The sequence below is a fragment of the Loxodonta africana genome, chromosome 4 (assembly GCF_030014295.1).
Source record: "Loxodonta africana isolate mLoxAfr1 chromosome 4, mLoxAfr1.hap2, whole genome shotgun sequence".
NCBI lineage: Eukaryota > Metazoa > Chordata > Mammalia > Proboscidea > Elephantidae > Loxodonta > Loxodonta africana.
In genome coordinates this window covers 32,745,915-32,761,356 of record NC_087345.1, presented here as the reverse complement: position 1 = coordinate 32,761,356, position 15,442 = coordinate 32,745,915, and the positions used below count along the sequence as shown (strand labels likewise).

The 15,442-nt window shown below is 36.9% G+C and overlaps 1 protein-coding gene across 4 annotated transcripts in view; it reads left to right on the top strand.

The window, feature by feature from the left end:
* TMPO (thymopoietin) overlaps window positions 1-8,397 on the top strand; it is a 29,720-nt gene extending 21,323 nt beyond the window's left edge. The window contains exons 5-9 of one of the 4 annotated variants that reach the window (XM_010599495.3): window positions 3,567-3,686; window positions 3,786-3,881; window positions 4,327-4,437; window positions 5,420-5,508; window positions 6,142-8,397. In XM_010599495.3, coding sequence (XP_010597797.1) covers window positions 3,567-3,686; window positions 3,786-3,881; window positions 4,327-4,437; window positions 5,420-5,508; window positions 6,142-6,424 — 699 coding nt within the window. In that variant the 3' untranslated portion in view covers window positions 6,425-8,397. The remainder of the gene's footprint in view (window positions 1-3,566; window positions 3,687-3,785; window positions 3,882-4,326; window positions 4,438-5,419; window positions 5,509-6,141) is intronic. The other 3 variants (XM_064283699.1, XM_010599505.3, XM_023559918.2) reach the window with 3 other exon arrangements.
* Window positions 8,398-15,442: the final 7,045 nt, after the last annotated feature.

Genomic DNA, 15,442 nt, shown 5'->3' with positions numbered 1-15,442 from the left:
CTGGTTTCTATCCTTGTTCTCTCCATTTATAGGTAGTTGTATTTATTGATTTTTTTTTGTTTACATTTTGTTTCTTTTTGAAAATATGAGGTAAACACATAGATTTATGTATGTATTTATGTTCCTTCCCCCCTTTTTACGCAAAAGGCAACCAACTTTGCACTTGGTATGTTCCTTTGTACCTTTCTGATTTTAACCTAAAAACCTATTCTGGAGATCACTCCATATCAGTATGTAACCGTCTGCCTCGTTCCTTTGTTCAGCTGCATAGTATTCCACTTTATGGACGTACTGTGATTTATTCAGCCAGTTTTCTTTTGGTGGATATTTGGGTTTTCAGTCGTATGCTATTACAGATAATGCCACAATGAACCAATGAAAAGCCTTTTGCTTGTGTCATTTCATATTTTTACTCATTTATTTTTAGAAAATCTTGAAGTATAAATTGTTGGGTCAAAAGATAAATGCATGTGTAATTTTGCTTGCCAAATTCCCCTCCATAGGAGTTTAAGCATTTGACATTCCTAGCAGCAGTGTATGAGAGTACTTTTCTCAAATGGAGAAATTTGATATTGTTAAAAAGCTGAGATGACTAACCATATTGGTTGTGTTTAACCTAAATTGATAGTGAGCTCTTCAGAGTAAGGTGGCTTTTAATTATCTTTTTTGTTTTTCTTGTTAATATACTTTATTTTTTAGAGCAGTTTTAGGTTTACAGAAAACTTGCACAGAAAGTAGAAAGTTCCCATATCCCCCCTCTCGTCACTGTACGCAGGGTTCTGTCTTTTTATGTAATCTAGTTTTATGTGGTTTTTGTTGTGGCTTAAAGCTTGTAATTTTACTGATTGGGATATGTAGCCTTCTTTTGTAGCCCAGCTTCTCCATTCTCACATGCCTCACTGCCTGTTTGCTGAGTAACTTTTTACCTGATAAGTTTTACCAGAAGGCAATGTGAAATGGTTTTGGTTTTTACTCTTATTATCTCCATGCTAAATTCAGGACTTCCTATAGAATATCAGGCTGAAAATAGATGTCGCTGGAATTCGTATTTTGGCCCCAAAGCATCCAGCAATCATATTAACTACTAATTTTATATACCAGTGAATTTTTTTTCAATCAATAATTATTTGGTCCATGTTGTGAGTTAATTACAATATTGGATAATTTTATTTCATTTTTATTTATTTTTTCTTCTCCTCAAAGTCACTTGTTTATTGTGGATTCTGCTTAAAAAAAAAAAAAAAAAGTTGAGTCTTCAGAATATCTTTCCTGTTTATGTCAAGGTTGTCAGTTTTCTGAATGCAAACTTAATGTTACATTGGTTGAAGAAACTAAATAGGAATTAACAAAATTAGGTGACATTCCCCAACCAACAAATTTAATAAATCTGAACAAAAGAAAGTATAAATGATTCACAGTGAAAAGTCTCCCTCCTTTCCTCCCAGTCATCCCCACAGGCAACCAATGAGTTTCTTGTGTTTCCTTCCATAGAAAAAAATAAAGACTCTTAAAATGGAACTTGACCTCTAAAGTCAAAGAAACTAACAAAAAATGCAAACATGCTTTTGTGTGTGTGTGCATACACACATACCAAAGTAGTTTCAGTAGGTATTTGGTAAAATTGTAACATTTTTGATGAAAGCATTATTTATTTACTCAAAACATAACAAATGGAAAATCCTGGAATTTGTTAGGTAACTAATTTCAAAGAAAAAAAGCTCTCTCTCCCCCTTCCTCCTTACCTTCATGGATACAGTTAAGATATCTAGTCTTCATAGAGTATCAGTTGTAGAACTGATAACTTTATTAGCCCTTTCAAGTAATGTCATTCTTTAATTCTTTGAGTTTTAAAATATTAAGTATACATTGATACCAAGTAGACTATCAAAATAGTACATTTTATAAATATTTCAGTTATTTTCACTGGCATTGATTATTAAGGGGGGGAGGCAGTGTTAAGTAGTTTAAAAATACTTGGCACTGAGATGCCCACTGTCACTTATATTTAGTTGTTCTCGGTCTTTGCGCCTCATTAGAATCCCCTCGGAAGCTATAAAAATTAACTATGCCTAGGACCTTCTAGAAGAGATTCTGATTTAATTGGTCTGGGGGCACTGATGTTTTAAAATCTCCCCAGACATGACACTGCAGCCAGGGTAGAGAACTTCAGATTAAAGCTATTGCTCCCTTCTATTAATTCAAATAATCAGAATTTTGACTGTTAGTAAGCATTTATTATCCTTGTGTGTGCACAATGTCTGCAGATTCGTGTTTTGACTAACATTAAATTTCCATTCAGCAGATATTTGCTAATTGATAGCAGAATGACAGTAACCCAGAGACTGAGTCAAAGGAAAACTCTTAATAATGTCAATTCCAAATTCGGGTAAATACAACACGAGATATGTCCGTACCTTGTGGGGTTTTGGTAGTAATGCTCCTTGCCAAATAAGTAAATTTATTGGATGACCACTCTTATTGCCACATAAGAGGGAAAAAAATCTCTTTTAAATTAATAGACACCAACTTGAAAATAAAACCATCAGTTATCTAAATCAAATATTAACATGAAAGCAAAAGTGACAGCGTAAGCACGCTCCACTATAATACTGTCATTGATGGGTACTCTCCAGTTGCAAATTTTTAAGGTAATCCTGGTAATAGTGACTTCAAAATGGAACGCCTTGCTACTTGGAATGTAGAATCCCAGGCCCCCTCCCAGATCTCTTATATCCATCTGCATTTTAACAAAAGCTCTGTGTGATTCCTATGCACATTACAGTTTAAGGAGCAGTAATGGTTTTTTAAACTGGTGTGTAAGGACTGCTAGATTATTTTTTAAATGAGGAAATAATTGGTCAGTTTTTCAGGGAGAAATGGATCTGAGACCTTTCTGTCACTATTACCTTTCTGTCTTTCTCTAATAAGAGGTGGGTAGCGTTGCGGTTTGGCATTTGTGGTTTGGCAGTGACGTTTTAGGTTTGCATGTTTATGAAAGGGCGACCGCCAGGTTTGTGTGGTTGCTCAATTTTGACACTTTCTGTTTATCCAAGAAGGAATTGACACCTGGGAATTTTGAGTTCAGATAGCTGGGTATGGATTATAATTTGAAAGGTTTCTACTTAAATAATTCTAACCACATGAAAAGAATAATGTGTAATCTGTGCTAATGGTCATACACAAGTTTGTCTTTTTGTTTGAAAATGAAATTGACTTGTTATAACAAATGACTTTCTTATAAGTTGTGATCAGTCTGATGTAGCTGCAGTACTAGAGACAGATAGCAGTCAATTACAAAAGGGGTGCAGTGATAATTGATGTTCTTTTTCCCTCACTTTTATTATAGTTGGTGAGTTACTAGAGATGGACTTTATTGTGTTTTTTACCAGTTTTCGGATGTCTGTATGTCAGTTCAATCAGTATATTTAGAAATACTTGAAAACATAATAGTGTTTGCAGATACTGGCATTTGGTGATTGGTCTTGGCTTCTTAGTGTGCTAATATGGCCATTATTAAGGTGTTTGATGTTAGAATATGGCTTTTTAATGTGTCAATGCTTGAATAGAGCTATTCTCAAGCTGGAATAACTGAGACTGAATGGAGAAGTGGATCTTCAAAAAGCGGACCTCTGCAGGCATTAACTAGGGAATCTACAAGAGGGTCGAGAAGAACTCCAAGGAAAAGGGTGATGCAAGGCTTATTGTCTAGAAATGGGTTTTCAGATTGGTAGGGTCCTAGTGATTATTTTATATTTATTGTTTTTGTTTTGTTTTCAAACTAACAGGTGGAAACTTCAGAACATTTTCGTATAGATGGTGCAGTAATTTCAGAAAGTACTCCCATAGCTGAAACTATAATGGCTTCAAGCAACGAAACCTTAGTAAATATGTTTCATAAACTATACCAGTGGTATTCCTTGTAAATTACCCCTGAATTAGTACTGGGGAGGTGGTGACTTTTGACAATTTTAGATTTACTTTTTTTTTTTAATACTGCATTTAAAATTTATTTTTCCCATATAGTTCTGAATTTTAGAACTCTTCAATATCTTTTTCAATATAGCAAATTTATATAATTTATTGTATAAGAATTCTAAGTATTACAAGGATACTTTTTTGCTAAAATATTTAAGGAATGAAAGGACTGCACATGTGAAGCACTTATATTAATATGTTCATTTCTAGGTTCTGTCACCTAAATATTCATTAAGGGAAAATTCAAATATTACAGATGTAGAATATCTTTTTTAAATTTTTTTTTTTTCTTTGTAAGTGTCTTTGTTATGTTTGGATAATTCTGAGTCTGAATAATTTGAATCTTGGCAGGTTGTCAATAGGGTGACTGGAAATTTCAAGCATGCAGCTCCTATTCTGCCAATCACTGAATTCTCAGACATACCCAGAAGAACACCAAAGAAACCATTGACGAGAGCTGAAGTAAATGAATAAAATTTAGATCAAGGCTATCATTGATCTTTTAAAGAGGAAATATTTATATTTGTTATTTGGAGTGGGAGGGACCAGAGCTTTCTTTTTTGGGTGGTGTGTGTGTGTGTGTGTGTATATATGTATTATTTTAAAGACATACTTTCATTAGTGAAAATGAGAGTGAACTAATACAGTATGACATCTAATACTATCCTCTTGCTATTATGTGCCTCTTAAGGTCCATTTTTCAAGGGAGTGGTCCTTTGTGTGATGCTTATGTTTGTCATGGGTGTGAGTGGAAAGATTAGAGGGCTGTGAGGGAAGCTATACTTTGTCTTTCATTGAAAGGTCAAGTAAGTTTAAAGTGACTAAATGATGCTTGAATTGATTAACACATGTATTAAGTTTAAACTACTAACCGCATGGTGCACTATAATTTTAATGACTCTTTACTAAAGGAAATGAAGTATTTATTTTGATTTGGGTATAAAGATTAAAAAAAAAAAATCAGAGGTTGTTAAATTATTTCATGTTTCTTAAGTTGGGAAGATTGCATTGACTCTCTAGTTAAAAAAACATTGTTAAAGATCCATGCTAAATAGATTATCTTCTGCATTCAATCATTTATTTTATTACAGAATTCTTAACAAAGAAAAAATATTGTACTCTTAATGTTTTATTCATGAAAAGCATGGGAAATCCATACACTGCCATATTAAAAATAAGTATACTGAAATTTTAGGTTTTTTTTTTTAATTTATTTGTGTATGTAGTGATTCCCCCTCCCCCCTCAACCACAGTAAGATGTCTTCATGTTGAAGAAATATGAGAACCTGGGAAATGTGTGGATACCTAGATAATAATGAATGCTGAAATGGCAGTTATAAAAGCTAGGATAGATTTCTTTAGTTGCATTTTGTTCTCTAAAACTTCTGTGTCGAATTGTTCTTTGCACATTTACGCTAAATTTTAACTTGTGATTTCTTATCAGGTGGGAGAAAAAACAGAGGAAAGAAGAACAGAAAGGGATATTCTTAAGGAAATGTTTCCCAATGAAGCATCTACACCAACAGGAATTAGGTATTCAGACACGCTGAAACAAATACTACCATATTCTACTAGGGAAATCTTAATTATTCCTCACAAAGTTATTGTAGTTTTGCTCTCAGAATTGAACTGTTCTCTCTTGGGGAGCAGTTTAATTCCTCTAAGCCACCAGTTTCTATTCTTGAAAGTTGAGTCAGTTTCAAAATTAATTTTGTTAAGCCAAAGGGGTATAAGTAAATAATTTACCTACCATTTAATTCATATCTTGAAATTGAAATGGGAAACCTGAAAAAGAAATCATTTTTTTTCTGAGAATTTTTCTTTTCTAATTGAAAAGGCTATGTTTAGGTATCTGTTGTTTCCTAAGTGACAGAGTAAAACCAAACTACCTTATTTTTTTCCTCTTAACTGCTAAATGTATTGACTTTGAAAAGCCTTCAGGAGGGAGACAGGTTTAATGAGCGTCTATCAGTATATGCATCTAACTTTTTAAAATGAAAAATGTATAGGTTGATTGACCTAACTACTTTATATGAGACAATTTTCTACTGTTATTTTAAAGAATATCCTTGAAAGTGGGGGTAGCAATGAGATTTTATATTATTTTATCTAAATCATGATTTTATCTAAAATTTGTTTTTTTCTTCCTCCTTTCATTCCTGACAGTGCTAGTTGCCGCAGACCAATCAAGGGGGCTGCAGGCCGGCCTTTGGAACTCCGTGATTTCAGGATGGGGGAATCTTTTTCATCTAAATATGTCCCTAAGTATGTTCCTTTGGCAGATGGCAAGTCAGAAAAGACAAAAAAGGGACGCTCCATTCCCGTGTGGATAAAAATTTTGCTGTTTGTTGTTGTAGCAGTTTTTTTGTTTCTGGTCTATCAAGCTATGGAAACCAACCAAGGAAATCCTTTCTCTCGTTATCTCTCTGACTCTACAGAATCCGAGTGAATGATATCTCTGGCACACTCAACTTGGTCTCCTATTTTTAATAACTATATGAAAAAATTTGTGTAGACTTGTTGACTCAAGAACTAAAAATGTGATTTCACTTCGATAAATGTAGTATTCCATTGAAAAGCAAACAAGATATATAAATGGACTTCACTGAAATGGTTTTGAACTTTGGACTAGTAGGAGATCACTTTGTGCCATATGAATAATCTTTTTTAGCTCTGGAACCTTTTGTAGGCTTTATTTTTTTAATGTGGACATCTTATTTCATTTTTGAGAAAAATGTATATTGTTTTTGTGTATTTGGGAAACAAGAAGGGCAAAATGTGGTGGCATAATGTGAAGCTACACATTTAAATACTTGGAATTCTTACAGAAAAGATTTTAAGATTCTCTGCTGAATAAAAACTTTAGAGATGTGAAACATGAAATTCAGTAAGAGGAAAAGTAACTTGGGGTTGCACTTTTTGTAACTGCAACAGTTTGATGGTGTTTATGGGGGAGAGTACAGCAATAATCTCTTCAGTAACTTTTAATGGTAATTGTATTATAGCCCTATTGTACTCACTTTTTAAAAGATTTCTAGTATCATGAAAGTCCTAAAAACCCATTTTAAATACAGTTCATTTTTAGCAGGGATCTTTTAGTGCAACACAGGTATGTTTTGGAAAACTGTTGGTTGGCTATACATGTTTTAAAAAACTGTCAGCTAGCTACAATTTTGTAGCTATAAGGCCATAACTGAAAATTTGTGCTCTTTATTTACAGCAAAACATTCATTCTGTCAATCCTGATTTGCTACCAAAATATTTCTTAGATAAATAAGTGTATGTGTGTTTGTTTAGAAGTTAGAAACTTTAAACACTGGTCTTAGTTTCATTTGGGTTTGTTCATTATTCCTTTGTGTTCTGTTACCAAAAACAAATTTTACCAAGTTTTTGCCCTACATTTCCCAATGTAATTTGATTTAAAAGTGCAAAAAGTATTTTCTTTTAAATTACATAGTAAACTTTTCTTGAATACACAATAGTTAACCGATAAAGTTGTAAACTCTGAGAAGGGCATTATGATTTTGTGTACTCTTGAAATGGTTAACTGTATCTTTGTGGTTGGTGTTGTTTTTTTTTTTTAGCTGAAACTTACCTCATGTTTAGCTTGGCTAAATAAAATAGTAGATAATTGAAATTTCAATAGAATCAAGTGAAACAAAAATTTTAAGCTTACTCGTTTTGAGTTTCAAATTTACACTCATTGACCATAAAGCACATTAAAAATGTAAGTTATTTTTAAATATCATCTGAAATAAAAGTGATACTTTTAAAAAAAGGAAAAAACTGAAGATATATTTAGACTGGCACCCGGTTTTTATTTGAATTAGCCATATTCTGATATTTAGCTTGTAGATATTTTATAGACATCTTTACTTACTTTGCAGTTGAAACCAGAAACACTGGTAGGTCTGGTCCTGCAGGGGGCATGAGAAACTTCCTCCCAGGTCAGAAACGTTTGCCTCTCTGAGTAGAAGTGTTTCTTTGAGATGAGCCACAGAGGGGGCATGTTTTACTCAACCTTTCCACTATTGGGTAATAGCAAGTCTATGCTTACTTTGTTTTTAAACTTTGTTTCCCATATTGTTTTTCATCTTTTGTTTATAACTTAGAAATTTTGAGAAGCTACATTTAATGTTTAAAAATGTGGGAAGATTAATCAGACATAACATGTATGTAAGATCAGTTTTCTAATAGTAAAAGTATGGTCCAAAATAGGAAAAGTAGGACCAGGTAAAACATGTAGTCTCTTTTTAAGAACAAAACAGAACATGTACTTGGTCTTTTGTCTGTGTCTGTTTTTTGCCACTAGAGTAAATGTGTCCTTGATGTAAATGCAAAAGGCATTTCTTCCTGATTAAATTGTCGACGTAGTAGTTAAGACTTTACAATATAATTCAATAATAAAGTAATTAACCTCTAGTTTTGTCATTGCAATAAATGCTTTTCAGAGAGTTGTATACAATTTCCTGATAACATCTTTTTTTTCCAGATTGTTTTCTTCTGTGGTATATATGAATTGTTGAGTTTTAGCTCTCATTTCAGTCTATTCCTCTGTTTTATTTCTAATCATCATAGTAATCAAGTCCTCGTTTGTTCATAAACAAGCAATATATAGCCATTAGTTCACAGAACGACAGGGAAATTCTCAGGGACACCTCTCCTACCCCCTACAATAAAGTAAGTACTTCTTTTCAGCTCTGTCCACCCCACCCCTGGCCTTAGTTTTACTGCCTTAGTACTTGAGTACAGCACTCTTGATTATACTTAGCCTTGCTTTGAGACTAAACAGGTCACTGTGGTTTTTTTCATCATGGAGCTGTGTTCAGAGGATGAAATTGCTGTTATCTTTCTGTCATTCATGTGTTGTCCCCCCCCCCATTTTAATTAGTGACTCTCAAAGCAATACATACACTGTAGTTAACTGAAAACCAAATAGCATCAAAAGCTTAAAATAGCATTTGATTACATGCTTGCCATGTGCTAGGTACTGCTCTACTAGCTTGTTATATATTAACTCATCCACACAGTAATCCTACGAAGTAGGTGTTTTATTATCCTCTCATTATAAGTAGGTGTTTTATTATCCTCTCATTACAAATGAGGAAATTGATGCTCAGAGAAGTTAGGACTCTTGCTCGGGTTTGTACAGCTGGAAAATGGTCTGATTAAACAGGCCTGCTCCTTCTACAACTTTAAGTGTTGCCTCTAAGTTCCAAACTTCTTAGGGGTTCTTTAGGGTAGAGTGGCTCACTTCCAGTTTTACTCTTTGCAGTCATTTAAGTTGAGCCTTCTTTAACTTTGCTAACTTATTTTCCATTTCTTGATCTGTTTTACATCTTCCAAAATTTTTTGGACATATTTTGTCCTTTGATGTCTCTTATGCCATTCTGTTTGCCATTGTGGTAAAACACTTATAATCCCTTATTGGTGATATAGTCTTAGCAGAAAGAGGCTTTAAACACATGTGGTTAATCTCTCACCTTGATATCGGCAGTCAGAGAGCTTTTCTGAATTCACATACCATCCTCCCACCAAAGATTTGGGAAGGAGGTAAAGAAGTAGACATGGAGTTTTGAGTGTATGTGTCCTGGGGGTGGGGGTGGAGGGCATCCATGCGATTCTGTTAGGCCCTCGTTAGCTTAACTGACATTCGATGGCATTTATGTTATTATATTCAGAGTGTTTTGAAATTGATTGGAATTTATCACTTAAAAATTTTGCTACCCACTTAAATATTGTACACCTCCTCTGGGCCAGGTATAACGCTTTGCAGTACATGGATGCAGTTTGAGAAATACCTTTGAATTTGTCTTGGGGCATTCTTTTGGGAAGTAGTTAAAAAATAAAGCATTTGACTATTCCAGGTAACTAATAACAATATAATTATATTGGCAGTTGAAGTATTGTTATTTATCTTATTGAGGAAAATTAGTAATGTTTAATCCTTGTTGGCAAAGAATCAAAAGTTTGTCAGAACTTCTTTGGAATAAATTAAAGCTGATTATGAAAATTCGATCCTAATCAAATGCTTTTGCATTAGACTACTGCTGACTTTATTGTCCAGAATTTAACACATTGAGTTTATGACAGTAACTTGAAATGGGAAAGAAATGTAAGGTGTACTTGTTTTATTTTCCCCAGTAAGAGGAATAGTTAGAATTGTTGTTATTACGGTTTATGGTTTGACTCCAAGAAGAAATACATTTTTCATATCACTTTATAAAATTGGTATTATTATGCCACCAGGGCTCCTTATTTTAGTTATTTAATACATGCTTTGGAAACCCTGATGGCGTAGTGGTTAAGAACGGCTGCTAACCAAGAAGTCAGCAGTTCGAATCCAACAGGTGCCCCTTGGAAACCATGTGAGGCAGTTCTACTGTGTCCTATAGGGTCACTGAGTCAGAATCAACCCAATGGCAATAGGTTTGGCTTTTTTTTTTTTTGCTAAATACATGCTCATATGGGATTTAAACTGTATTAGTTAACTATTGCTATGTATGTAACAAATTACTTCAAACTGAAAACAATTACTGCATGGTTTCTTTGTGTCAGAAATTCAGGCGTGGCTTAGCTGGGTGGTTCTGGCTCAAGGTCTCATAACATTGCAGTCAGGGCTGCAGTATCTGAAGACTCAACTGGGACAATCTGCTTCCAAGCTCACAAGGTACTGGCTGTAAGCTCACTGTTACGAGTGCCGTTATGGCATGACAGCTGCCTTCTCCCAGTGTGACGCAAGAGAGAAAGCGCACCCAAGACTGAAGCCACTGTTTTTACATAACCTAATCTTGGAAATGACGTATCTTGACTTTTGCCATACTCTATTATTGGTAGCATAGATCAACTCTGGTAAAATGTGGGAAGGGACTACACAAGGGTGTGACTACTAGGAGGCAGGGATCACTGAGGCTTATCTTGAAGTTTGGCTACCACAACTACCATTGTAATCTGAGGGGCGGTACCCACCACCACTGGCGGGAGGGGTGGTGTACATATTTAATTTGCTGATGCTATATCATTTGGAAACAATACCAAGTAATGCTTTGGAATTCATACACACCTTAATGATTTCTTTGAAGCATTCACCATTTTGATCTGTTCATTCTAAAAAATTGATTACATATAAAATAAATATGAATGAACCAGAGGAATAGGAATGAGATGAGAGAAATGGGTAGATTGATCTTTCAGAGGACTTGATTAATTGGATATGGCCAGAGAGACAGGGACAAGTAAAAAGTTTTTTTTTAAGTTGGGCAGCCTAGTGGAAGACGGTGTCAGTCACTGAAAGAGAACTCTAGAGGAAGCCCAAATTTGAGGGAAAGAAGATAGACTCTGGTTTTGCGTACGTTGAATTTGTTATTGGAAACCCTGGTGGCATAGTGGTTAAGTGCCGACTGGTAACCAAGAGGTCGGCAGTTCGAATCCACCAGGGGCTCCTTGGAAACCGGGAGGCAGCTATAGAGTTGCTGTGAGTCAGAACCAACTTGACGGCAACAGGTGTGGGGTTTGGGGGTTTGAATTTGGTATTACCACGAGAAACTAGTGCCTAACATGGTGCTTGGCACATAGCAAGCACTCAAGTGCTATGTGAATGAATCCAAACGGAGATCATCCATTGGCAGTTAGATAATCATCTAAAGCTCAGAAATTTGAACAAGAAATAGTTGGGAGTCCTTAGCAAATAGACGTAATAGAAGAGATAGGAATATAGAAGATTACCCATAGAAATAGAGTGAGAAGACAGACAATGAAGGAAGACCAGGAGAATGTCATTGAAGAGAGTGGTTAAGTTATGCTGCTGTGTAAAACGAGAACAGAGAAATAATGGTTCATTAAATACAGTCATTACTGACCTTGGTGAGAGCAATTTCAGTAATATGGTGGAGTCAGAACTGTAGAACTAACTAAAAGAGCAGCAGCTTGAGAGTTGATGAAAGGTCAGGGTTTCTGTTTGTTTCAGAAATGCAGACCATACACCAGGACACAGATAAACAGCATTACCAGTCCCCCGGAGGCTCTCCCTTCTAGTTTTTCTCTCTCCTACCCTACCTTCCCCAAGACTAATCACTATCTTGATTCTGTCTTGGTTTTGTTGCTTTATAGATAGAATCATACATTATGTACACCTTTATGAGTGGTTTTCCTTAATGTTGTGTTTGTGAGATTAATCCATAATTTTGTGTAGAGATTGTTTTCATTGCTGTATTTTACTTTGTGTGAATTTAACAATTTATCCATTCAACTTTTGATGGACATTATTTGGGTAGTTTCCTGTTTTTGACTATTACACAAAATGCAGCTGTGAACACTTCTGTTCAGGTCTTGGTGGATGCATGTGGATGTATTTCTGTTCGTTGGGTCATAGGGTTTGCTTATGTGCCAGTTATGTCTGTGTTCTGGATACTAGATCAGTGTATCAGGTTCCAATCAAGTGTTTGGCTGCTAACCAAAAGGTTGGCAGTTCGAATCCAACAGCTGCTCCTTGGAAACGCTATGGGGCAGTCCTACTCTGTCCTGTAAGGTTGCTATGAGTCAGAATCAACTCAACAGCAATGAGAATTTTCTCAAGAAACGTGACAGTACATGCCCACAAAAAGACTAATAAATGCTTATAGCAGTTTTTATTCATGATAGCCCTTGTTGGAAATAGTTCACATGTCCATCAACATAAGAATAAATATAGAATATTCTTACAATGGGATACTACGGAGCAGTGAGAATGAACAGCCTAACTACATGTAACAACGTGTATGAATCTCAAGGACATAACACTGAATGAAACAAGCATGGAACAAAAGTATATAGTGTATGATTCCATTAAAAATTGCTAAAGTAGGAAAACAGGTGAAAAATTCTATGGTGATAGAAGTCAGAATAGAAATTTTAAAGAGATTGAGAAATTCAACACTAATGTACTTGGGCAGCTTTTCATCTGTTAAAACCAAACCCAAACCCGTTGCCGTCAAGTAGATTCCGACTCACAGCGACCCTACGGGACAGAGTAGAACTACCCCATAGAGTTTCCAAGGAGCACCTAGTGGATTTGAACTGCTGGCCTTTTGTTTAGCAGTCATAGCACTTAACCACTATGCCACCGGGGTTTCCTTTCATCTGTTAGTAGTTTTTACTATTAATTTTTAAATTAATTGCCTGTTTGTGTTTTTGCCCGTTTTTGGTAATTGGGAGGCTTGGTTCTTATTGGTAAGTGGAATCTTTTTAATATTTTATGTTATGTCTATGTTTCAAGTACTTTTCCTAGCCTCTTTGAATTGGTTTTTGGTATCTTGTGGCACAGATGTTTTCTGTTATTAGATAATAAAAGCCATTGCTTGTCACCTCTACTTCTGGCCATGACAGAATAACTGATACTAGATTTGTCCTCCCATCGTAAATAACTAGAAAATGGCAAGATGTTTGAAACAACTCTTTGCAAACATCGGATAACAGCACAAGAGTATAATCCCTGAGAAAAGGGGAACAAAAGTGGGCCCTACAATTGCACTGGCTTTTTTCCTGCAACATTTTGTCACTGATGCAAAAGGAAGGTGGACCCAAGCAGAGAAAAGGGGTCTCAGGTTAGTTGAGACAGATCAGAGCTTGGGGAGGCTAAGGCAGTTAGAATTTGTGGGATAGAGTAACAAAAACCCGTTGCCATCGAGTCGATTCCAACTCATAGCGACCCTATAGGACAGGGTAGGAGTGCCCCATAGGGTTTCCAAGGAGTGGCTGGTGGATTCAAACTGCTGACCTTTTGGTTAGCAGCTGAATGCTTAGACACTGCGCCACCAGTGCTCCACAGTAACAAAGGGAATTATGCAGGGAAAAAGCTCCAGAAACCTGCATAGGAGTCCCTTGAATCTTTGACTAAATACCAAACTATGCATGCATAGAGCGCAGCTGCATAAGGCTGAGCGAAGACCTGTCCAGGGGCTGTGAGCTGAACAACTCCCCAAGCTCCCACAGGGCTAGGAGACAGTCCAGTTCCAACAGCCAGAGTGGAGACATCTTGTAAAATACCCAGGGTGCTCAGTATTGATAGAGGGGTCACCTGAATAGCACTAACTAGCTCTAGAATAAAAGCTAGACACACTCGAACAAAAACCAGCTTTGAAAGGATCACGCTGATCTAGTTAATTATCCTCAGAACGTGGTTGGATTTAGGCCTACCCCAATTCAGTATGACCTCAACTAATGACATCTGCAAAGACCCTATTTCTAAATAAGGTCATATTCTCAGCACCAAGGGTTAGGATATCAACATATCTTTTGGAGGGACACAACACTTACCCTCTCTTCCAGTGTTCACTCCAGCGAGGGAGTAAACAGCTCCGTGTGAGCGGTGCGTGTGTGCAATATGGCTTTCTGACTGTAGGGCACTGAGCTAGGGTAGGATGGGGATGGTAAAGCATCTCTTTCTCGCTCTTCCTCCCCCTGACAGGAGGAAAGGAGAGCAGAGAAAAGGCTCTTAAACTCAGGAGGGGGCTGGAGCACATGCTGTTCACAGGCTTCAGGTAATAAATCTCTAGATATCAGAGAGCACTCTGTCACTCCCCAGCCACTGGGTAGGAACTGGATTCAAAGCCAGAGGTCTCAAAACTGACCCCTTCAAAGGGCCATTATTCTACCCTGCTTCCCATGAGATCGCTTTTCCTACTTTACCAGTTGTAAAAAAAATTTAATTAAGTCCCCTGGTTCCCAGCTAGGGGGCTTGCCAGAAAGCAGCTGAGGTGTCTCAGGACCCGATTTCTCTTCTAATACGATGATTAATCTCTTCCTCTTTTTTTTTCTGTATTCCTTTTCCTAGCACAGCCTATGCAATTCCAGAGCCCCAGGGAAGCCAGAGCAGACTTAGGAGGAAGAGCCCATGGGAAAGGGAATGTGAGAAATAGACTTGGGATGAGGATCGAAGTTGTCCTCTAGGAGAACGTGAACCCTGCCTGGCCCTTCTGTCCCCTTATGCTCCTGGCTGGAGGTTTTATCTCTTGTCTTTAGCAACCCACCCTGTAAAGATCCTTCCTGTGAGTGTGAAGGAGCAATGGTGGAAGGCAGCCTTCTGCTCTGCGAGATGTGGCTTCCTCTTTGTTGCCTTTGGCTCCCACAGGTCTCTGCCTGAGCCCTCTCTGGCACTGGACTGTTGGTTGTGCTCTTGGCCTGAGCATGCTCTAGAACCCTCACTATACCCCAGTTCAGCTCTCTGGTCTCCCTGTCTCCTCACTTTGTCTGCTCTAGTGTCACAATGAGCCCTGGCTGCTCATCACTCCTTCACCCAGCACTGGCCATTTCTGCCACCAGAGGCCCTAAGTTCCTATTTGCCTCACACAATTGCAGGGACTGACTTGTTTTCCTCTACCATCCATGGACTGACCTGGCTACCAAGCTCTCCTGGCCACTGGTCCCTCCTACTCCTTCAATTATCATCTACCTCCCACTAACTGTCCCTTGTTCACCCTCACCCCAGGGC